The following is a 24,017-nucleotide window of genomic DNA, read 5'->3' on the forward strand; positions in this document are numbered from 1 at the left end:
GTCATACTCCTTCTTTTTTTTTTTTTTTTTTTTTTTTTACAAGGAATGCAAACATCCCTTGTAAAAGCAATAAAAAAAGATCCCAAAAAAAAAAAAATTAAAGGGAGAGTGTAAAAAAAACAAAAAAATATACAGTAAGTAAGAAAAAAAAAAGTGTCCCCATTCCTCTGTGCTCACGTGCAGAAGCAGACGCATATGTAAACGGTGTTCGAACCACACGTGAAGTATTGCCGCAAACGGAGTGAGAGCAGTAATTCTAGCACTAGAACTCCCCTGTAACTAAACATGTAACCTGTAAAATAAATTATTTTGCTTATGGAAATTTTTAAGTACTGTAGTTTGTCCCCATTCAACAAGCATGCACAATTTGGGTATGTATTTACTCTGAATAACATTATCTTTCATACCATACAAAATAGGGGGTATATATTGTGTTTTTGTGTTTGTTTTTAAATTCACAAAAGTGTATTTTTTCCCCCAAAACAATTGCGTTTGCTAAACTGCTGCGCAAATACCTTATGACATAAAAAATTGCAACAATCGCTATTTTATTCCCTATGGTTTCTGCAAAAAAATGTATAACGTTTGGGGGTTGAAAGTAATTTTCCAGCAAAAAATACTGATTTTAAACTTGTAAACAAAAGTTGCTAGAAATAGTCTGTACTGTTTGAAGTCCAGTTTGCCAATTTGAAGACCAGTTTGTCAAATGTACCCCGAACCAAACCTGGGAATGTTGAACTCCTCACTACTTGTTTGCATTACGGAGCGTCAGTTAAGTGGCTTATTGAAAGTAAAAATCATGGACGGTGTTAACCACTTAAGGCCTGGAAGATTTTACCCCCTTCCTGACCAGGGCCTATTTTGCGATTCAGCACTGCGTGACTTTAACGGACAATTGCGCGGTCGTGCAACACTGTACCCAAATGAAATTGATGTCTTTTTTTTTCCCCACAAACAGAGCTTTCTTTTGGTGGTATTTGATCACCTGTGCGATTTTTTGATCATGCGCTATAAACAAAAAAAGAGCATCAATTTTGCAAAAATAACAATATTTTTCATATTTTTTTATATGAAATTCCCCCCCAAAAAATGTAAAAATACAAATTTTTTTAACATTTTCGGCCATTTTGTTTTATGCTACATATGTTTGGTAAAAAAAAAAATCGCAAAAAGCGTATTTTGATATGTTTGCGCAAAAGTTATCGCGTTTACTAACAAAGGGAAAGATTTTTGTCATTTTTGTTGTTTTTTTTTTTTTACGTGTAATGGCGGCGATCTGCGTTTTTTTTTTTTTTTTTTTTTTTTTTCCTGTACTGCGACATTGCTGCGGACAGATCGGACCCTTGACTGACATTTTTGATACTCTTGGGGTTACCAGTGACATTTCTACAGTAATCAGTGCTATACATATGCACTGTTACTGTAACATTACACTGGCAGTGAAGAGGTTAACTTTTTTGAGAGGGAGGGGATATGTGTGTCCATAGGGGCGTGATTCTAACTGTAATTGGCTGTGGCTTGAGGTGTAGGAACAGTGATCAATGGTCCTACATAGTAGAACCGTATGATCACTATTCCTACACAGGGGAGAATGAGAGGTGGCTTGTTTACATCAGCCAAACAACAAAGGGACTTCCAGCGCTAACTGTGATATCTCTCACTCTCAGGAATGAATAAAGTCAAATTACCGTGTGGTGCTGCTGCTAATTAATGCTGATTCAGCATAAGTCAGTGAATGGGGGGGGGGGGGGGCAGCAGCGCTATCCCACGGTACATAGTCTACAATGTAACTCAGGCAGGCTTGATGGGAAACCTTGAAAAGTTTATTTATAAAAATTATATATAGTGATGATTAAAACATAATAGAATGTATTCCAAACCAGATCTGTGGCGTTGCTGGGGGTCACAGGATGACCGAGCCGCTGGGTGAGCCGGAACTGTGTAGATGATCACAGCAGGGAACCAGGCATGAGGGAGAAGGATCTTATGTGCCAAAAGCAGACCGGACCAGCCGGTAAGGTGGCGTGGCTTCCTCCCACCCGATAGTGCAGCCACACTATCGGGTGGGAGGAAGCCACCTTACCGGCTGGTCCGGTCTGCTTTTGGCACATAAGATCCTTCTCCCTCATGCCGCCGGTCACACGCGCGGGGGGGGGGGGGTCCGTGACCGTGCGGGAGCTCCCTAGACCCTCACAGGCTACGTCACTCTGCCTGTGAGTTGCTGACTGCCGACGTAAATAGTCGTGCGGTAGTCGGTAAGTGGTTAAAGTTCCTCTTTAAAACTAAAACGAAACAAAAAAAGCAAGCCCCAGCTAATGCTTTTTGTTACTGTTCATTTTTTGCATTTTCGTTTGGGGAAAAAAATTGTTGAAACCATATGAATAAAAGCTAACTGTTGTGAGCACTCCCTGTAGGGTTATATGGTTTTTCTCCTTGCCTGTAATTGTCACTTTTGCTGGACAGCTTGACCTGTTAAAGGATATGGAAAAATAACCAGTCTACTGACAGTATGAATGGGTAATAAAAATGTTACATGAAAAAAAAAAACAGCTGTGTGAATGATAGACAGACTGCAGCATGTCCTTATTTTTTATTTTTTTTTTAGTTGACCTGATAATGTTTAGCTGCTAGTTTTTGTTCCTGCATTCATTGTCAAGCTTTCCTTGTCTTCCAGTCTTCTGTGCTCGGGTCTGGGTTTGGTGAGCTTGGAACATCAAAACTGACAAATTCCGCTGGTTCCCAAATATTGGAACAGCTGAAGAGTCCTGGATTGGGGCAGTTCTCTACCCAGAATTCTCAGCAAAGTGGCAGTAATGCAACACCACCTTCTTCTTCCTGGGACATTAAACATTCAGCACCGCAGTCATCTGTCCTCAGTCAGTTCGGTAAGAGCATCCTCTTTCTGTTTTCAAAGCAGGCCCTTGTTTTTAGGTAGATCTGTATAGTAAAAGGAGTCCCGACTTTCTGTATACCCTGGCTTCTGCTGGGGCTGCGATTTTAAGGTTTCGGCTGCAGCGCCACTTTTGGAGAAACCTGGTACCCAGAATTCTGCTTGGAGCTTCTTGAGGTTTACATATTTTGTACTATAGACACTGAATACCTCACTTTCTGTTTTGGCTATGGGACAGGAAATAAGCAGAATCTCCAATGGGACAGAGATGGCAAAAAAAAAAAAAAAATTGCCGGGTTCTTATCCTCCTCTTACGCTATCCAAAAATGAGAAAAAAAATGTGCCTATAGTTCTACTTAAAATGAAAAAAAAAAATAAATAACTTGTGCTTATATAGGCTAGCCAGAACACAGTGATGTTTTGATTTCCAAGCACATATCTGAATTTTGTGTGAAGACATTGATTTCTGAGTGTTCCGGCTGAATCTTTTCATCTAAAGGAGTTATTTTAAGAAAAGTTGCCAGCCCCTGGCAGGAAAGAACCTCCTGAATTTCCAGCTTGGTTTTATTTTCAACCATGTCAATCATTGTTTGTTATTGTAACAAGAGGAAAGCTTTAGGCCCCTTTCACACTTGTGCAACTTTGGACATCAAAGTTGCACGACATGTCGTTCGCCATGTTTTCCAATGATACCCATTCATATATGGGCAACTTAAAGTTGTAGCTGCAGTACTTTGGCCGATTTTAATGCATTTTGAGGTCCAAAGACATAGGCATTGCTTCAAGCCCTATAGACAAATATGTATACAGCGCTATATAAAATCAAATAAAGTGACAATGTGCATCATATAAATCAATAAACTCGCTTACAGTGCAATATATATTCCTTTTAGGTGCAATATATAATGTCCATAAAATGCATTCAAAGTAAAGTGCATAAGAGTCCAATAAAATATAAACATAACCGTGGTTTAAAATTCAATAAAGTGCTTTATAGATGTTTCCATATAAAAGTGCAAGTGACACCACCACCGTTTAGCCACCAGATGGCCTCTCACCTCACTGAAGCATTAAACCAGCATTGAATCCTCAATAAAAAAATGCCACTTCCTGGATCGATCTCTCACCATCCCATGGACATGATATGTGACTAAAGATAATGAGGCATCTTAAGTGTACACTGCTGTTATCCTTTAATTGATTCACATTCAAAGTAGAATTGCACTCGCATGAATCGGCACAAGGGGCTTGTGCGGGACCATACACGCCAAAAACAGTAGCTTTCGGGAGCCGTGCTGGTGGGTCGCTGCTCGTCCGTCCAGGTCTCCGTCCCCTATATGCTTTCGTATCACGACTTCCTCAGTAGGGGGTCTTGCTTCAAGCCCGATCAAAATCGTGGCAACAAAATCGCGTGACTTTCAAGTTGCACAAGTGTGAAAGGGGCCTTACATAGTAAGGTATTGCTTGCCAGGTAGTAGGTTTAGGGCAGTTTTTCTCATTCTGTTTAAGCCCAAAATAAAATATTCCCTGTTAAAAAAAAAAAAAAATGTAGGGGTTGCTGCAATACTCGTCTGGTTTATGTACCCTTCAGAAAGTTGAATAGCTGACACCCCCCCCTCCCCCCACTTTGGGCTGTATGACTCATAGCCTCACTCAGCTCGGAGTCTGTTTATAGTAGGTCATGGCTCTACCCCTTGTAGTCTTCTGTGTATTAAAGTGGTATACTTCAGGCAGCATGCCCAGCACAGGTAGTGCACATATATAAGACTCTGCCCACAGGACACTAATGGATCGGAAACTGGGAGAAGATTGGAGGTTCATATGTTAGGTTGAATGGTTGGGTATTTTTCATTTAAAGATGAAATTGGGCTTTAGTAGCTGACCTGGCTAAAACAATTCTAACAGAGCTGAAGTGCAAACACTTTGTTTTTCATATTGATCCCTTTGGATCCAAAGCCCAGGCTATACATGAGGTTTGATGTATGCCCAAAGTACAGTTATTTATGGTACTCTATCTTAATCCTAGGCTTTCTAAGCTGTGTGTGTTTTTTACGTAGATTTCAAATCCCAGCCAGAGCCCTCGCCTGTGCTCAGCCAGCTTGCCCAGCGACAGCAGCAGCAGCACCAGATGCAGCCAGTGCCTGTACCGCCTCCCGGACTGGAGACTTTCTCGTCACAGGTAAAGCTGCGGGAGATGTCTCCGGTGGACAGCTCTACCTCTGTGGGCAAAATGCTGCAGCTGCCCAGTCTGTCACTGGACTCCCAGGCCATGTCCGCCCAGCAGACCCATCAGCAGAAACACATCAAACCACAGAAACGGAGGATACCGCCTACTTCGAAGGTCAGTAACAAAGAGAAACCACCTTCCTTTGCTGCGCTCTGCTGCTCTTTTGGTCAGTGTGTTCCATCTGAGTCACCACTAAATAGTCCTTTTTGCCTTGTCAACCAGAATTATTGCCTTAGTCTGATATAGATAGATTTCTTGTTTTTCTTTTTCTTTTTTCTGCCCTGGTTTAAGAAAAAGCGAGTCCAGAACACAATGATGTTTTATTTCCAAGCACATATCTGAACCTTGTGTGTTGAAAACAATAGCGCTGAGTGCTCTGGATTTGTTATTGCTGCCCGCAGGTTAAATGAACCTACTACACCCCACTTACAGAAATACCATTACTGCACCATGAGGTACCATTTATTGTTCAGCAGTCTGTCCCCTGTCCAAGCACTAATGAGGGAATTTCGGAGGTCAAAGTTTAATTTAAAGTAAAGGCTTGCTTAGCGAAGAGTGCTAGAGATTTACAAGCTTGCTAAGACCCATTGTAAGTATGTGCGGAATAAGGTAAAGCGACTCACTTCAAATGTAATAAAACAGGGATTGACAAGCCCCAGGCGCAAGTTTGCGTTGGCGACTGGAATTAGCGGCCTAGCGCCTAGGCTACTTGGCAGCAAGTGTCTTGTCCCCATGTAGCCCGCGGGTGCGCGTACTAAGATCCTGCGCCGGCCTGTAATTGAGGTCGCAGCTTTGCGGCCTGTTGGAGTGAGATGCTTGCAGCTCCCTGGAGACGGACGGAGCTTTGATTGCTCTGTTCAGGGATTAACTCATCTGGAGGACGTGGATGCTGTGCCACGGGCATGACGAGTGTGAGCAGGAGAGCAAGCTGTCATTGGTGATGAGGTGGACCACTGTGCACCTGAGCCCTGGGGAGAGAGGAGTGATGGAGAGCTCCTCTAATTCCCCTCCCATCTCTATACGTTACTCTGATCCATCCCCCCCTATTTCTATACATTACTCTAAACCCACCTCTATACGTTACTGTGATCCATTTACACACCCCAGCCCCCAATCTCTGTACATTACTCGGATCCCCCAATCTCTGTACATTACTCGGATCCCCCAATCTCTGTACATTACTCGGATCCCCCAATCTCTGTACATTACTCGGATCCCCTAACCCAATCTCTGTACATTACTCGGATCCCCTAACCCAATCTCTGTACATTACTCGGATCCCCTAACCCAATCTCTGTACATTACTCGGATCCCCTAACCCAATCTCTGTACATTACTCGGATCCCCTAACCCAATCTCTGTACATTACTCGGATCCCCTAACCCAATCTCTGTACATTACTCAAGTTCCACCCCCCCCCCCCATCTCTATACATTACTCTGCCCCCCCCTCTATATTACTCTGCCTCCCCACCCCATCTCTATATATTACTCTGCCTCCCCTCCCCAGTCTCTATAATTTACACTGCCTGAACCCCCCCCCATGCATTACGCAACCCCCCCCCCCATCTCTCTACATTACTCTGCCTCCCCCCCCCCATCTCTATACATCACTCTTCCCCATTTTTTGGCATTTGTCCTTTTGGAAATGTTTGTTTGGAAGGTCGGCATCTGCTGTCGAAATGTGGTATGCAAACCATTCTAATACGTGCAGCGCTAATAAATGGTTACCATATGTAAAACTATATATCCAAAGATAGCATATATAGGTGCAATAAAAAAATTGAAGATGTGTCACAGTAAACAAGTTTGGATTTTCAAAACCTATACTAAAATAATCAAAAAATAAAGTCTTTGTGTATCATAGTGAATGTTAATAAACAAACCTTCAAATCCTGCTCCAAAGACTGAGTGAAGATGGGGAGATATTGTTTTGAAGAAGTCCACTACCAATCACCTAGAAGGCTTACCAGAGTGAGTGGGCCCAGTTTGGCGTACACCCAATGGGTCGCCTAATGCGTTGGTGCATATACATCGAATAGGCAAGGACGGACGATACTCCTCACATCAATCCCCTGGTAATTCTCATGTGCTTGAATACTGTTTAACCATCGGTGACAGGAATGTGTTGAGAACACACACAGGCTTAGAGGAATATACTCCCAACAGTCCCCAAGTAGATGAATCATCAATGAAAGGAAACAAAAAACAATTAGGTTGGGTAAAAAGTGCTTTCCAAAGAGCATGTATACAGCATCGATACACAATGGCATAGACAGGAACTGACCCAATGTGTTTCGTCTACATAGACCTCATCTGGGGTGTACTGCTATCACTGACATTGTGTTTAAATAGAATATGTGACCCCAGTTAGGGCAGACAACCCGGAACAACACTCGCCTGTGGAAGGAAAAGAACTTCCAATGTCTTGGCAAGATGGCATTGATGCGTGCATTTCAAGCCCTTTTCTCAATACGAGGCTTGTATTAATGAAAAAAGGGTCTTCCTGTGTACAAAACAGAAAGCTAAAGTGACGCAGGGATAGGAGTTCTAAGCCTTGTCGTCAATGCGAGGCCTGTATAGACATAGAAGATGACTTCCTGTGATTGTGATAAGGTTGCGCAAGCGCATACCAAGCCTCTTTCCCAGCAACAAGCCTTCTAAATGGCATAGTAACCACGTGTAAATATACATTAGTAACCACTTCTAAATATACATATAACACTACCATTGAAACCATGGTTGGCCAGGTAAAGGTGAATGACGCGATCAACCCTGGATGCGTCTCACTTCTAGATTGTGGACTTAATAAAAATTTCTATGGGGAGCTAGAAGGAAAAAGCTACCCTAATGGTTAGGATAATAATAGTGTATAATATAATTCACATTGATGGGCAAAGATATGACTCACATTTAGATGTGAAAAATGTCTTGCCTAAAAAAATGAATAGCTACAAAGAAGATTCAAAAATATTACTATATCTTGTATAGGGAATCTCAAGGATATGAGGAATGAATTACCCCCAATAAGAAGGCACGGTTGTCTATCCTTAGTGCAGGTTCACATATATGCGATGCGGGAACCCTGCGAATCCACTGCGGGCTCCACATCGCATTCAAATCGCAGGCAGATTGTGGGAAAATTATGGTCTCACGGGAGGGTTGATAATGGGGACAATTTTGCTTTGTAGTGAGGGAACCCCTCTATAAATCATTTTGGCCCTATCCTGCAACATCAGATCCAAATTGTGGTCACTCTTCAAGACACCCCAATGTTTAAAATTTGTTGAATTTGTCTATGCTGAATAGAAAGATGTCAACATGGACCACTTCAACATATCACTCTTCACTTGATGTGGATTATTTCTCAAAAGTGAGTTTCTATCCACTGCAAGGGTTCACTGGATTTCTGAATCCAATTTGCCTTGATGGTGTACAAACCATCAGAAAATCATACGATCATTCCTTGGCTAAAATGTTTGCCCAATTTTCTTAGAGTGTACAAACCATCAGCCGTGCTATAATCCTGCTTGTTTCAGGTGATAATGGTCACTTCACCTCCTCTTTATTTTTTTTTTGTAGATTCCTGCATCTGCAGTAGAGATGCCAGGATCGGCTGATGTTACTGGATTGAACGTGCAGTTTGGAGCCCTTGAATTTGGTTCAGAGCCCTCTTTACCGGAGTTTGGTTCAAACACAAGTCCTGACAATGGAAGCCAGACACCCAGTAACTTGTATTCTAAAACAATAAGGTAAGGTAAAATTGCTTTTCTTTTATTTTGTTTAGAGGGATAAAATCGTGCTTGTGGATGCTCGCCCCTTCCCTGTGGTTTTATTTATTTATATATATATATATATATATATATATATATATATATATATATATATATATATAAGATTAAAACGCGAGTTGTCTTTCAAGAAGTTGATTCTTTTGTTCACACATTTGACGTCTGTTTTGCAGTGAATCTCTGAACACCTCGCTGCCAATATCTAGTACTGTGCAGGAGCCAAGCTATACGGCATCTGTCATCACCACTTCTAGCCACAACAGCTCCTCGCAGAGTGCCAGTCCAGTCACCATCTCCTCATCTTCCTCCTACGACCAGACGTCTGTGCACAGCAGAATAGGTTACCAAAGCTCCATGACAGCCACCGAAGTGGTTCCAGTCACGGTGAGTCCAGGGTGCACTGATGAAATCCTCAGTGTCAGCATATGAAAAAAAAATTAGGCTCCTAAATGCTTACCACAACTGATCAGATTCTCCAGTTTAATGCCTCTGGATACCCCATAGTGAGGCTATATTAATCCCCATTACCTTTTGATGGCTGCTAACTAACAACTTTGAGGCTTCTAGTTGTCGAAACTGGCTGTCTCTGGTCCCCAGAAACGATGGGGAATCAGAGGGCTTCCCAACCATGCATTCACTACTGCATGCCAACTATAATCACATGCAGGCTGAAGGCCTGGAAAAACAATGGTTTCAGCTTGCAAAGGCTACTGCAGCCTGTAGATGCCTTTTTTTTTTTTTAACCGTATGATATAAAATATAGTATTAAAAATAAATTAAAATTGACTGACACAGCACTTCATCTTCTTGACTGTAGGGTTATACTGCCCCCTACAGGAGTAGGACACTAGGCAGAGAAAAAAAGCTTAAGCACGCCTATGGGGCAGTTCCTGAGGGTATACTCCCACTTCCTGCCATAGTTCAGTTTTTTTTCTGCCTAGTCAGGAGTAAGGACCTAGTTCCTTGCTGGGGTCTCTGATCCTGGTAATTTTTTATTTTTATATGGAAATTTTTCCTCTTTTTATTTTGTTACTGTAAGAATCTACAATCAAGTGCTGGACTGGGCGACGTACTGGATAATCTAGATCCTTAGGGTCCTCCCAGTCCGGCCAGCGAGCGTGTGCAGACCACAGCTCCATGCTAGGTCGGCCGCAACATAGACCCACTGGACAGGGGCTGGCCTGCGAGTTAAACGTCTTGCGAGGGTTATACAAACTGTCTTTGGCCTGAGTTGCAGCGTTTCCTCCTGGTCGACCGCACCCACATTACAATGGAGCGGTCTCTTGTCAGGAACAGTGCCCAGTTGCCCACCCTTTTCCTGGTGTGGTAAGTAGCTGCCCCCCCTCTCCCCCTGGTGGATTTTGGAGTGGGGACCCTCCCTGGGATGGTCGGACCCCCGGGCTCCCCACCGCCCCCCATCCCTCTCGTCTCGGTGGTCTTTTGCGGCCTGTGCCTGCTCTCTCCCCACCCACCCTCCCCTGGCACGGATATACCTTTTTAGGTTACATGGAGTGCTGTAATGGGGGTGGGGCGGTGAAGCATGTCGCCGGTGACCGAGCGGTCGTTCCTCTTTGGATGTCGCTCCCCTGACTTCTAGACTGTATGTCTCAGCAGTGGTCCTGTGGCGCATTATCTGGCTGAAATGCTGGTCTGCGTACCAGGCTTCTAAAAAAGGCCTTATCAGATCTTCCATTCATGGGGATCGTCTGTTTGGAGTGTCCTTGAATGACATCATCATTGCACTTACAGGCCTCACTGAGTACTCTTCTTCCTCAGGCTTCTAATGGTAAAGAGTCCCGTTGCAGATAGGGACCTTTCCTTTTGGCTCACAAGCGGCCCTCCGCTGGGGGGTTCCAGGAAGTCTTGGTTGGGCAAACCCGAAGCGGGTTTTGCCAGTACTGCGGACCAGTTTTTTCTCCGTGTGAAGGGGGACCCTCACCCGTATCTGGGGTGGGGGGACGTCTTCACTGCTCCCCGGATCCGTGGACCTCCCGATCCAGGACAAATGGGTCCACAAAGACATTTGCTCCGGCTACAAGATCGAGTTTCGATCTTTTCCTCTGGAAAGGTTCTTCCCTTCCAACCTACGCCTGTCCCCAGGTAGCTTAAAGGATCTCTAGGGCGCGGTGCAAGACTTGTTACTTTAAGGGGTGATAGTTCCGGTTCCAAAGTCGGAACGTTTTCAAGGTTTTTGCTCAAACCCGTTTACAGTTCCCAGGAAGGAGGGCAAGGTGCATCCAATACTGGATCTCAAGGCCCTAAACTGCTTTGTGCCGGTACAGAAGTTCCGAAGGGAGTCAATGCGCACGGTGGTGATGTCCTTACATCAGGGGGGTATTCTCGCCTCAATCGACATCAAGTATGCCTACCTTCACATCCCAATATGTGTCGCCCATCAGTGCTTCCTCCGTTTTGCCATGGGCTAGGAGCATTATCAATTTGTGGCATTAATCTTTGGTCTCGCCTCTGCTCCTCGGGTCTTCACAAAAATGTTGGCTCTGGTTCTAGCATTATTGCGTCAGCAGGGGATCGCAGTACTGGGGTACCTAGATGATCTGCCCTTACGAGCAGAGTCTTTGACTGTCCTGTTGGGCAACTTGGAGATTACTCTACAAACGCTGAGGGAGTTCGGTTGGATTTTGAATCTTCAGAAGCCTTCTCTGGTTTCCATCCATAAACCTGAACTATCTGGGCCTGACTCTGGATTTGTCCTCAGCCAGTGTTTTCGTCCCCAGGGAGAAACTTCCCCGGCACGGATTGTGCCCAGGGGGTCTGGTCTCTGGAAGGGTCCAGGCTACTGATCAATGTCTGGAGCTCCAAGCTATCAGACTTTGTCTGGATCATTGGACATGTCGTCTCCAGGGGTGTCCTGTACGGTTTCAGTCAGGGAAGATCTGTTGTCTCAAGGGCCAATCTTCCATCCTGCTTTACAGTAGCTGGCTTTGACAGATTGGCTCTTCAGAGCCTGGTTCTGAAAGATAGAGGGTTGTCTGACTCAGTGGTTCCTAGGCTGTTAAAAGCTAGAAAACCTACTTCTGGGAAGATTTACCATCGCATGTGGAAGATTTACATTGCGCGGAGTGAATCCCTCCGAGTTCATCTCTGTTCCTTTTCATTGACTCGGATCTTGGCTTTCTTCCAACGAAGGGTTGAGCAGTGCCTGGCCTTGGGTACCATCAAGGGCCAAGTCTCTGCCTTAGCAGTTTTCTTTCAACGTCAGTTGGCCACACACTCCATAGTTCATACATTTCTACAGTGCGTGAGACTCTTAATTCACCCAGTGTGGTTTCCATGGCCACCGTGGGACCTCAAGTTGGTGTTGTCCAGTAGCCTCCCTTTGAAAATATTAGGGAGATTCCCCAGCTTACATTGTCTCAGAAGGTGGCTTTTTTTGGTGGCCATTACTTCTGTGCGCGGGTGTCTGAACTGGCAGCGCTGTCTTGTCCACCTTACCTGGGGGTTCACAGGGTTAAGGTGGTTCTTCGTCCATGTCTGTCGTTCTTTTTAAGGGTTGTCTCTGATTTTCATCTGAAAGACATTGTGTTGCCCTCCCTGTGTTCCGAGCCTAAGCATCCTAACAAAGTTGCTTTGCACTCCTTGAATGTGGTTCGGGCATTAAGGATGTATCTGGCAGCTACGGAGTCTTTTCGTAAGTCAGACTCACTATTCACGGATTGGCCTCGCAAGGGCTGGCTGCCTCTGCTGGGACCATTTCCTGATGGATCAGACAGACTGTGGTTCAGGCTTATTCTATTAAGGGTCAGGTTCCTCCTTACCCTGTCAAGGCACACTCTACTCCGGCGCTTAGTGCCTCCTGGGCCTTCCGATGCAAGGCGGCCATCTGGTCGTCTGTACACACATTCACTAAGTTTTATAGTGGATGTGTTGGCATCTGTGGATGCTTCCTTTGGCCTCAAAGCTTTGCAGGCTGCTGTTTAGAGGACTTGTCCTCTTTGAGGGTGTTTTTTTTTCAGGTGAGCTCCAGCTGTTAACATTTGAGCTCCAAGTTACCTGGTTGGCTAGGTTTAGCCTTGGGGAAGTTGTTTTGTTCTGCTGTTCCCACACCTCACGTTTGACACTGCTTTGGGATGTCCCTACGGTCAAGAAGATGAAGTGCTGTGCTTGTCAATGAACGAAGGAGAAAATGGGATTTTTGACCTAATGTAAAATTAGTTTCTCTGATGTTCATTGATGGATACAGCACCCACCCCTCTATGGATTTGGGTTTCTTTCTTCTGACACTGCTTGGTACAAAACTGAAGACCTATAGCAGGAAGTGGGAGTATACCCCCAGGGACTGCCCCATAGGCATGCTCAAGCTTTTTTCTCTGCCTAGTGTCCTACTCCTGTAGGGGGCAGTATAACCCTACGGTCAAGAAGATGACGTGCTGTGTCAGTCAATGAATATCGGAGAAATGGATTTTACAGTAAGTCAAGAATCCAATTTTTACATTTTTGACCACTTGTCGGTCTTTTAAAAAAAAAAAAGTTGTTACTAAAATTGTGTACCAAATTAAATTCCTACGTCGAGTTAACCAGTGCATAATGACACTGCTACGTTTTTGAGCCTGAGCATCTAGGTTTCATTGACCTCTGGTCACAAATGGGGTTACAGAGCAACTTTTGAATGATGCCTGATTTACTGCTTTTTGTGTTTCTTTTCTTTTTCTTTAGAATGGACACAATGGAATTCGGGCACAAGTGTCTTTGAACAGTAAGTATACAGTGTATATCTCAGTTGTGTTCATATCACCACTTCTGTTTGCACTGGTGCTGGTTGACCAGTGCAGCCATGGTATATCTGTAGCGTGCTTCACAGATCCCCTCACCAAAAGCTTGTCGAGCAAGATCGGGTACAAGACTATGATGCTGCAATCCAAGCACATATCTTAATTATTGTGCAGACAACCACGCACTGAGTCTTATGCCTTCCCAGGAGCTCATAATCCTCTGTAAACTGTAACGGTTACATAATCTTTATAGCAGAGCTGGCATTCATCAGCCCTGCTACTGCCAAACTTTTAAAAGATTTCAATTTTTTTAGGGACAGGCCAGATGTCTTGTATGTAAGCACTTCCCAGAATAGGTAATCTAAATCTTTTGTTCATTGACGGACACAGCTCCTTATCTTGTTGACCATTGGGTTATACTGCCCCCTGCAGGAGTAAAACACTAGGCAGGAAAAAGCTTGCCTTTGCCTATGGGGCAGTGGGGGGGGGGGGGGGGGGGTCTACTCCCACTCTCAGCTATAGGCACTCAGTTTTTTTCTGCCTAGTCAGGACCTAGTTCCTTACTGGGATCTCTGGTCCTGGCAATTTTTTCCTTTTAAATTGAACTTTTTCCTATCTTTGTTGTTTTGATCCTGTGAGATCTACAATCAACTGCTGGGCTGGGTGGCGGACTGCATAATCTAGATACATAGGATCCCCCCAGTTTGGTCAGCGAGCGCAGACAGACCTCTGCTCCGCGTTAGGTCTGCCGCGAAATAGCCCCACTGGACGGGGGCTGGCCTGCGAGTTAAACATCTCGCGAGGGCAGATACGACCTGGCCTCGGCCTGAGTGGCAGCGTTCCTCCTGGCCGACAGCCCCCCATTCCGATGGTTTTTTTTTTTTATCACTTTTATTCCTATTGCAAGGAATGTAAACATCCCTTGTAATAGAAATAGTGCATGACAGGTCCTCTTAATGGAGAGATCTGGGGTCAATAAGACCTCAGCTTGCTCCTACAGGCTGGATTGTCCCCTCCCACCGCCTGTAGGAGTAAGAACGATCAAGCGACTGAACAGCTGCTATGATTGTTACGGTGCAAAAGCCCAGGATGTCATTTGACGTCTAGTGGTAAGAAAGTGGTTAATAAATGCACATCTTTTTGAATGTTAAAAAAAAAAGTGAATTCAGTATTTTTTTTTTTTTTTTACACTGCAGCCTTTAACCACTTAAGCCCCGGAAGATTTTACCCCCTTCCTGACCAGGGGGTATTTTGCGATTTGGCACTGCGTGACTTTAACGGACAATTGCATCGGTCGTGCGACGCTGTATCTAAACGAAATTGACGTCCTTTTTTTCCCACAAACAGAGCTTTCTTTTGGTGGTATTTGATCACCTGTGCGATTTTTTTTTTGATCACGCGCTATAAAAAAAGAGCGTAAATTTTGCAAAAATAGCAATATTTTTCACATTTTTTTATATGAAATTCCCCCCCAAAAAAATGTAAAAATCAAAATTTTTTAAAATTTTCGGACAATTTGTTTTATGCTACCTATGTTTGGTAAAAAAAATCGCAAAAAGCGTATTTGATTGGTTTGCGCAAAAGTTATTGCGTTTACTAACAAAGGGAAAGATTTTTGTTGTTTTTTTTTTTAACGCGTAATGGCGGCGATCTGCGAATTTTTTTTTTTTTTTGCGGTACTGCGACATTGCGGCGGACAGATCGGACCCTTGACTGACATTTTTGACACTTTTGGGGTTACCAGTGACATTTCTACAGTAATCAGTGCTATACATATGCACTGTTACTGTAAAAATACACTGGCAGTGAAGGGGTTAACTTTTTTTAAAGGGAGGGGCTATGTGTGTCCCTAGGGGCGTGCTTTCTACTGTGATTGGCTGTGGCTTCAGATGTATGAAGAGTGATCAACGGTTCTACATAGTAGAACCGTATGATCATCCTTCATACCCAGGGGAGAATGGCAGGCGGCTTGTTTACACAAGCCGCCTGACTTTCTCCCTCTCCCCCGCCAATCGCAGAGTGACCGGCGGACATCGGGTCCGCCGGTCACACGCGCGGGGGGGGTCCGTGACCACGCGGGAGCGCGCCTCCGGCGGCGCGCGCTCGCTCCCTAGACCCTCACAAGCTAGTGACGTAGCCCTACGTCACTTTGCCTGTGAGGGGCTGACCGCCGACGTAGATAGTCGTGCGGCGGTCGGCAAGTGGTTAAGCATTGCACTTGCGATCAGCAGATCGGGGTTGCAATACCAGGATCCTGCAGACATTGTCAGCTGTCTGCCCCTACCCCACATAAAGGCAGATACCGAACTGCAGGAAGAATCAGTAAAATGCAAGAGCGCTCACCAACCCCTTTACAGTTCATTGAGAAAATGTAAATGAATCTGCCAACAGCCACGCTGTTATCAAATTGTGACATCAGGTAGAAGATCCCCCGGCTCACTGTCACAGGGAGGGAAGCTCTGGAGTGTCCTGACCCATAGGCTATTAAACGTGACATGTTGCCTTGCTGGTCAGGAGAGAGATATTTGCCATGCATTATCATTAACTTTCTATAGAGGGATGAAAGCAATTCACGGACTGATCACAAGCTAGCAGAGTGTGGATAGGGTAAAAGCCCCATGAGGTGTTTTTTTTCCTTTTTTTTTTTTTTTCTCTATTGCCTTTGTTTGTTGGTTTTTGGATATTTTCCTTCACTTTCTGTCTAAGGAACTAGCTGGGAGAAAATTGCTCCAAAACTATTTGAAATCCCCTCCTAGACACGTGTCCCCTCTAAATACTTAGAAATCCTACAAGTCTTGATTTCAGAATGTGCCTGTACTTAAAATGGTGCACAATAAGTTTTTTTGTTCCTAACCCGGTGTCAAAATATTAAGTCTGATAGTCTCTCTCCTCTGTACACAGCCACTCCTTCCGTCCCGTCGGCGAAATCTGAGAATTCCCAGAGCCTGACGTCTGTAGGGTCTCTGTCCAGTCCACCCTCCACCACATCATCTCTCCTTCCTCCTCCATCTCAGCACACATCAGCTGTGTCGCTGTCTAACTTGCCACAGCCCAGTGACCTCTCAAATAGCTCCCTTTCACAGCTAAACAGGTGAGTGCAATTTTTTTTTTTTTTGGTTTGTGGAAAAGCAAAAAAAAAAATATTCAGTTTTAGTTGGGTAAGGGGGCGGGGCTTGGGGCTGTGAGAGGGCAGGACAATTTGTACAACCCAACTATATATGGGGCTAAGGCCCACCTAACCAGTCCATTCAATATAGATCCTATCCTACATGCATAAACCATAGTCATGAGTCCCAAGCTGGTCACACACCCTTGTTCAGATCTGTTAAAACAAATGTGACTGGCCAGACCAGTCCATTCAGATTGTATTCTGCCTTGCCATCAGACTACAATGTTGGTAGATTTTGATGATCTGATGGATTAAGTCTGAGACAAAACATACTTGCACTTGCAATGGGGTTTTTTGGTGTCTCACGCCAAGGTAATGGGACTTTATGGGCAAGTGGCATTAATACAAAAAAGAAATAAGGAAAATTGTATATATAAAAATTAAATTTATTTACAATCTTTGTGGGAAACAAAGTACTATTGCATATCAAGATGTGAGCATTAGTGTTGGGTATAGGCCCAATGTGATAAGAGTAGGAAGAGAGGATTCTAGAGGTGAATCCGTGACAGTTGTGATAACTTGTGACAGTCAATATGGATTCTTGTCTCTGTGCGTCCCAAATGTTCAGGAACAATTAAACAGAGTTTTATCCATAATTCCCTGACGCGTTTCGGCTATATCAGCCTTTTTCAAAGGTTTCTGTCACCCAGCTGAAAAGTACAAATAATGGTGTTTAATATTTCCTTGGGAAATATATATAATTATATTAAATGTATCAAAGTGCTAAAAAGTACATACTTGTTTTTTAATCCTGTTTCTGCAAACCAAAGAATTCAAAGAAGTTCTCTCTGTATCCACCAAGCCTGCAGCAAGGAGTCGTAAGGTACCGCAGTCTGGAAGGATATGTTATGTTGTTTAATGGGAGTAATAATGTATATATTTATTTATTTATATTTATGTTATCATTATTGCACTCACCTCCAAAATAAGAGGTGTTCATGAATCTCTAATTAGGAGTCCAGTAATATCTTGAAAGGATCCTGGAGAGATACATGTATATACATATATATAAAGAAAAGGTCATCTCCCAAATCAATATTTGTATAACTATATATCCCATCCAAGCACTTACAATTGCAGGGTTTGGGTGAAGGTAAAGAGGACGTGTCTCTCTGCTGTTTCAATCCAGGGATGAGTTGTTACCCCGTTCTGAAATGTATCATTTGTTTGTGTCCATAAAGTAATTTCAAACAGTAATTGCTTGTGAGTAAAAGTATCTTTTATTTGTGACTTTGAGGAGTAAAGGGTGAACACTTACATTTGGAAAGGGTCTGAAAGAGAGATCGGGTCCTTCACAGCATGCAGTTCTACGTCCGTCCGGTTCCCTCTGTAAGAGGGAAGTGAGGAGGGATGCCGGCTCCCCGGCCTTATAAAGCCGTTCGCGCATGCGCCGTAGGCGCCGCGCTTGATCGGCTCTTTCCGTCAGTGACTCGGGAGCCTCGTACTGCGCATGCGCCTGGGTGATGCGCGTGCAGTACGAGTCAGTCCTGACAGTTTTGGCCGCTGACACGGAATGATGAGATCTGGGACCGCATCTGCCGTGATCGGCAGGTGCGGGGGGGGGAGGAAAGATCTTGGGAGTCCTCTTCCTGTCTCAATAAGACCCCTGTCACTGGGGGTGGCAGGGGTTTACCGTGCCAGGTGCAGGTTTGGAGAAGATACAGGATGGTTTGCTATTAAAGCAGGATGCACATATCGGTATACAAAACGACAATTCTATTATGTCAATATAAAGAATAAAGGAAAATGAAAATTGGTCATTATTCATATATATAATATTCTTAAGATAATTTTAACAGCAGTAAGAATATATATATGATGCCCAGAGAGATATTCCCAAAGAGGGGATGTTCGGTAAGCATTTACAGGTCTGGTACATCAAAAGGAGGGGAGGGGAGGGGGGAAGGGGAAGGAAAGGGTGATTTGGGCAGGAAGTTTTGATCACTGGTAATGGTATATTTTGTTAATCTGTTTTGCCAGAGGCAAAACCTTCCAAAAACGGTCTGAAACAAATCGGATGGACAACACATCCACGTTCTCATTGATCTTTAAATGGACCAAAATTGAAACAAAATAACTTAATACTTCTATAGGGCCGCTCAGCAGGACCCCATAACTTTCAAATTATCTTTAAGGGCTGGGGAGTCCCTCATCCCCCTTTTCTCGGTGATAAAATCACGTTAGAATAAGGGGATAACACACCCCACACCCTCTATTTCCAACCAACAAGGCTGGGAATAAAAATAACCTCCACATAATGGAGGAGATACCCAAGGGAGACCTGATGGGAGATGAATGGAACGCCCTCATGTCGGACATCGAAAAGAGCTTTCAAGGGCAGGAACAACAGGACTCAGATATTATGGCTTTATTCGGTAGCCTAAGGAAACACTTGGAAAGAAAATCGGCCCTCTTTTGGCACATCAAGTCGTTTCAAAGATACATATCAGAAAACATTAATCCAGTAGGCCTCCGCATACAAATTTTTCCTACCATGGATAATATCACTATAAACATGATAAAAGAATGGGAAGGAATCCTGAACGAATGCTCAAAAAAATTGATGATTTTACTACAAGAGGAATATACCAGGCAGATGAAAAACCTGGATGAGGATATCAAAACCATCTACGATCAGTTAACCCCCCTTAAAAAGATAGAATTATACAGTGAAGAGGAAAAGAAGTTAAAAGAACACTTGGAGGAATATAGTCGAGATATCCTTAAGAAAAAGGAAAGAAAATACTGGAGGGACAAAAACGCATTCTCTCAAAATCGGGCATATAAATGGTCAAATAACAGACAGCCAAGAAGAAATAAAACCACTCGCAACACAGGTCCATATTACTCATCTGACTCATCATCATATGCTTCAGGATCCGAACAACAAAGAAGACGACGGGGCGCTGAACAAACCCAACGGGACCAACCATCCGATTTGGAAGATAGAGAAGAACCTTCTCAAGACCCGGGAGATACAAACTCCAGGGAAACAGATACACCCATTACAGGAGATGGAGCCCCAGTTAAGCACCATCAAATATTCCTAAGACCAAGAGGACCCAAAGACAGTGGCCCCAAATCTCAAAAAGCTTTTTTAGGGAAAACCCAGAAGAAGAAAACCCAACCGACATAATGGAAGAAACAAAAGAGCACACTATTATTAATCTTTCCCAACATGAACTCACTCCTGAACAAATGGAGGTCCTCAAACTAGGGCTCTCTTTTTGTCCAAATAGAACTACTGACAGGTTTGAAACCATAAAAGACATTAACCTGTTTGCCAGGAAATTACTTTTAAGAGTCATGTATGGTAAGAAGCCAATAGAAGAACCACAGACCAACTTTACCGCAGCTGAATTTAGAGCTATTCGGGACCTCAATTTATTGTTGGAGGAGGGTGGACTCGAGGATTGGACAGAGGAGGAAACCACAATAGACAGTGAAGGGGAAAGTGACCCCTCGGAGGAAGTATCACTAAAAGGTTTCAAGAAAAAATCGAGTGCATTTCCACCATTGAACACCAACCCGACAATCGCCCTTTTTGTACGAGAAATTACTAAGGAAATAAATCTACTTAAAGATCAGGGAGTTACACAAAATCTAACTAAACCTCAAAAAAAGGCCTTAAAGGAACTCCAAGACAACGAGGATATCACAATTAAACCCTCGGATAAAGGGGGCAATGTGGTCCTAATGGACAACGACCAGTATAAGAAGATGTGCTTAAACATCCTCGACAATAAAAAATGTTATAAGAAGATACTACCGGTCATGCTGGAAACCTTCAAAGAAGATTTTTATAAGAAACTGGACAGAGCCCTAAACGAAGGCATTATTACTGAGTCCCTGTGGACATACATGAGGACTAAACATCCCAGAACCCCTACCCTATATGCTTTGCCAAAGATACACAAAAATAAAGACAACCCACCGGGGCGACCAATTGTATCCGGGAATGGTAATCTTACAGAGACAACAAGTAAGATTATAGATGCACATCTAAGACCACATGTGACCAGACTCCCATCACATCTTAAAGATACAGTCCACCTACTCCAGATACTCGAGGATCTAATAATACCAGAAGAGGCTTTCCTGGTTACCATCGATGTGGAAGCCCTTTATAATAATATTCCCCACAAAAAAGGCATTGAGATTATAAGAGAAACCCTTAAACAACAAAGTGAACGAGACCAAAAATTCAACGAATTCATTGTGATGATGTTAGAATATATTTTAAATCATAATGTATTCACCTTTGATGGTACCTATTTCCTACAGACCTGCGGTGTCGCGATGGGAACGAGTTGCGCACCATCATATGCGAACATCTACTTGGGGGCCTGGGAATCAGAATTTCTAGCCGAGGAAAAAAATAACATCTTTGTAGATCATATACTACTATGGCAGCGCTTTCTAGATGATATCTTTATCATTTGGACAGGCCCAGAAAACCTAATTAGAGAATGCTTGGAAGTGATGAACAACAACACCTACAATATGTATTTTACTCTCAACTACGACAAGAGGAAGATTGCGTTCTTGGACACCTGGATTTTAAAGGAGGAGAATGGGGAAATTAAAACAACCCTTTACCGAAAGGAAACAGCAGGAAATTCAATCCTGCATGCTACAAGTTTCCACCCAACCCCCCTTAAAAAAGCTATACCTTATAGCCAATTCCTACGACTAAGGAGAAACTGCAGAGAGGAGGCAGACTTCCAAAAAGAAGCCGACCTCCTGACAGGCAGACTCCTTGAAAGAGGGTATACTAGAAGTACTTTAAGGAAAGCTTTTAACAAAGCTAAAAAACAAGAAAGACACAAACTCCTATTTAAGACCAAAAAAGTGGATGAAATTAGAGAACAAGGAGAAAAGAGCCGTATTATCCTACGATTCACTAATGAACACTATAAAATTAAAAAAATACTTCAAAAGCATTGGACAATACTAAGTGAAGACCCCACAATAAAACCATTCGTCTCCGACAGCCCACTGGTCACCTATAGAAAGGCCGGCTCCCTGAAACAAAATCTAATACATAGTGAGTTTAAAGAAAAACGGAAAGACCCCTGTAGGGACAAGGGTACATATCCTTGTGGCACTTGCGCACAATGTAGTGTCATAAAAAAATGCACGGACACCATCCTCCCAAATGGTGAACATTTCAGACCACGGCACTACGTCAATTGTAGAACAAGGGGGGTCGTTTACCTTATGAGGTGCGAATGTGGGTCTTTTTACGTCGGTAAGACGAAACAAGAGATGGGCAAGAGGATTAACAAACATATCCAAAGTATGACCATATGCAACTTCCATCTACCACTTGGCAGACATGTTAAAAACATACACAACAATAAAATGCCAAAAGTAACTTTTATCGCCCTTGAGAGAATGCATATACCTCAACGTGGGGGCGATTGGAATAAGAAACTTTTGCAAATGGAGATGCGATGGATCAGACGTCTCAATGCTACAAAATACCCAGGACTTAATGAAACAAAGTTTCAGACCGTTTTTGGAAGGTTTTGCCTCTGGCAAAACAGATTAACAAAATATACCATTACCAGTGATCAAAACTTCCTGCCCAAATCACCCTTTCCTTCCCCTTCCCCCCTCCCCTCCCCCTCCCCTCCTTTTGATGTACCAGACCTGTAAATGCTTACCGAACATCCCCTCTTTGGGAATATCTCTCTGGGCATCATATATATATTCTTACTGCTGTTAAAATTATCTTAAGAATATTGTATATATGAATAATGACCAATTTTCATTTTCCTTTATTCTTTATATTGACATAATAGAATTGTCGTTTTGTATACCGATATGTGCATCCTGCTTTAATAGCAAACCATCCTGTATCTTCTCCAAACCTGCACCTGGCACGGTAAACCCCTGCCACCCCCAGTGACAGGGGTCTTATTGAGACAGGAAGAGGACTCACAAGATCTTTCCCCCCCCCCCGCACCTGCCGATCACGGCAGATGCGGTCCCAGATCTCATCATTCCGTGTCAGCGGCCAAAACTGTCAGGACTGACTCGTACTTCGCGCGCATCACCCAGGCGCATGCGCAGTACGAGGCTCCCGAGTCACTGACGGAAAGAGCCGATCAAGCGCGGCGCCTACGGCGCATGCGCGAACGGCTTTATAAGGCCGGGGAGCCGGCATCCCTCCTCACTTCCCTCTTACAGAGGGAACCGGACGGACGTAGAACTGCATGCTGTGAAGGACCCGATCTCTCTTTCAGACCCTTTCCAAATGTAAGTGTTCACCCTTTACTCCTCAAAGTCACAAATAAAAGATACTTTTACTCACAAGCAATTACTGTTTGAAATTACTTTATGGACACAAACAAATGATACATTTCAGAACGGGGTAACAACTCATCCCTGGATTGAAACAGCAGAGAGACACGTCCTCTTTACCTTCACCCAAACCCTGCAATTGTAAGTGCTTGGATGGGATATATAGTTATACAAATATTGATTTGGGAGATGACCTTTTCTTTATATATATGTATATACATGTATCTCTCCAGGATCCTTTCAAGATATTACTGGACTCCTAATTAGAGATTCATGAACACCTCTTATTTTGGAGGTGAGTGCAATAATGATAACATAAATATAAATAAATAAATATATACATTATTACTCCCATTAAACAACATAACATATCCTTCCAGACTGCGGTACCTTACGACTCCTTGCTGCAGGCTTGGTGGATACAGAGAGAACTTCTTTGAATTCTTTGGTTTGCAGAAACAGGATTAAAAAACAAGTATGTACTTTTTAGCACTTTGATACATTTAATATAATTATATATATTTCCCAAGGAAATATTAAACACCATTATTTGTACTTTTCAGCTGGGTGACAGAAACCTTTGAAAAAGGCTGATATAGCCGAAACGCGTCAGGGAATTATGGATAAAACTCTGTTTAATTGTTCCTGAACATTTGGGACGCACAGAGACAAGAATCCATATTGACTGTCACAAGTTATCACAACTGTCACGGATTCACCTCTAGAATCCTCTCTTCCTACTCTTATCACATTGGGCCTATACCCAACACTAATGCTCACATCTTGATATGCAATAGTACTTTGTTTCCCACAAAGATTGTAAATAAATTTAATTTTTATATATACAATTTTCCTTATTTCTTTTTTGTATTAATGCCACTTGCCCATAAAGTCCCATTACC

The 24,017-nt window shown here is 43.4% G+C and overlaps 1 protein-coding gene across 12 annotated transcripts in view; it reads left to right on the plus strand.

Moving 5' to 3' along the window:
- Positions 1-24,017, plus strand: part of UBAP2 (ubiquitin associated protein 2) — a 152,501-nt gene that overhangs the window by 94,627 nt on the left and 33,857 nt on the right. For all 12 annotated transcript variants that reach the window (XM_082267235.1, XM_082267231.1, XM_082267240.1 and 9 more), the window contains exons 12-17: positions 2,675-2,885; positions 4,948-5,231; positions 8,699-8,868; positions 9,081-9,291; positions 13,582-13,621; positions 16,539-16,728. In XM_082267235.1, coding sequence (XP_082123361.1) covers positions 2,675-2,885; positions 4,948-5,231; positions 8,699-8,868; positions 9,081-9,291; positions 13,582-13,621; positions 16,539-16,728 — 1,106 coding nt within the window. The remainder of the gene's footprint in view (positions 1-2,674; positions 2,886-4,947; positions 5,232-8,698; positions 8,869-9,080; positions 9,292-13,581; positions 13,622-16,538; positions 16,729-24,017) is intronic.

This window comes from Pelophylax lessonae (genome assembly GCF_965119305.1).
Source record: "Pelophylax lessonae genome assembly, chromosome: 1".
Taxonomy (NCBI): domain Eukaryota; kingdom Metazoa; phylum Chordata; class Amphibia; order Anura; family Ranidae; genus Pelophylax; species Pelophylax lessonae.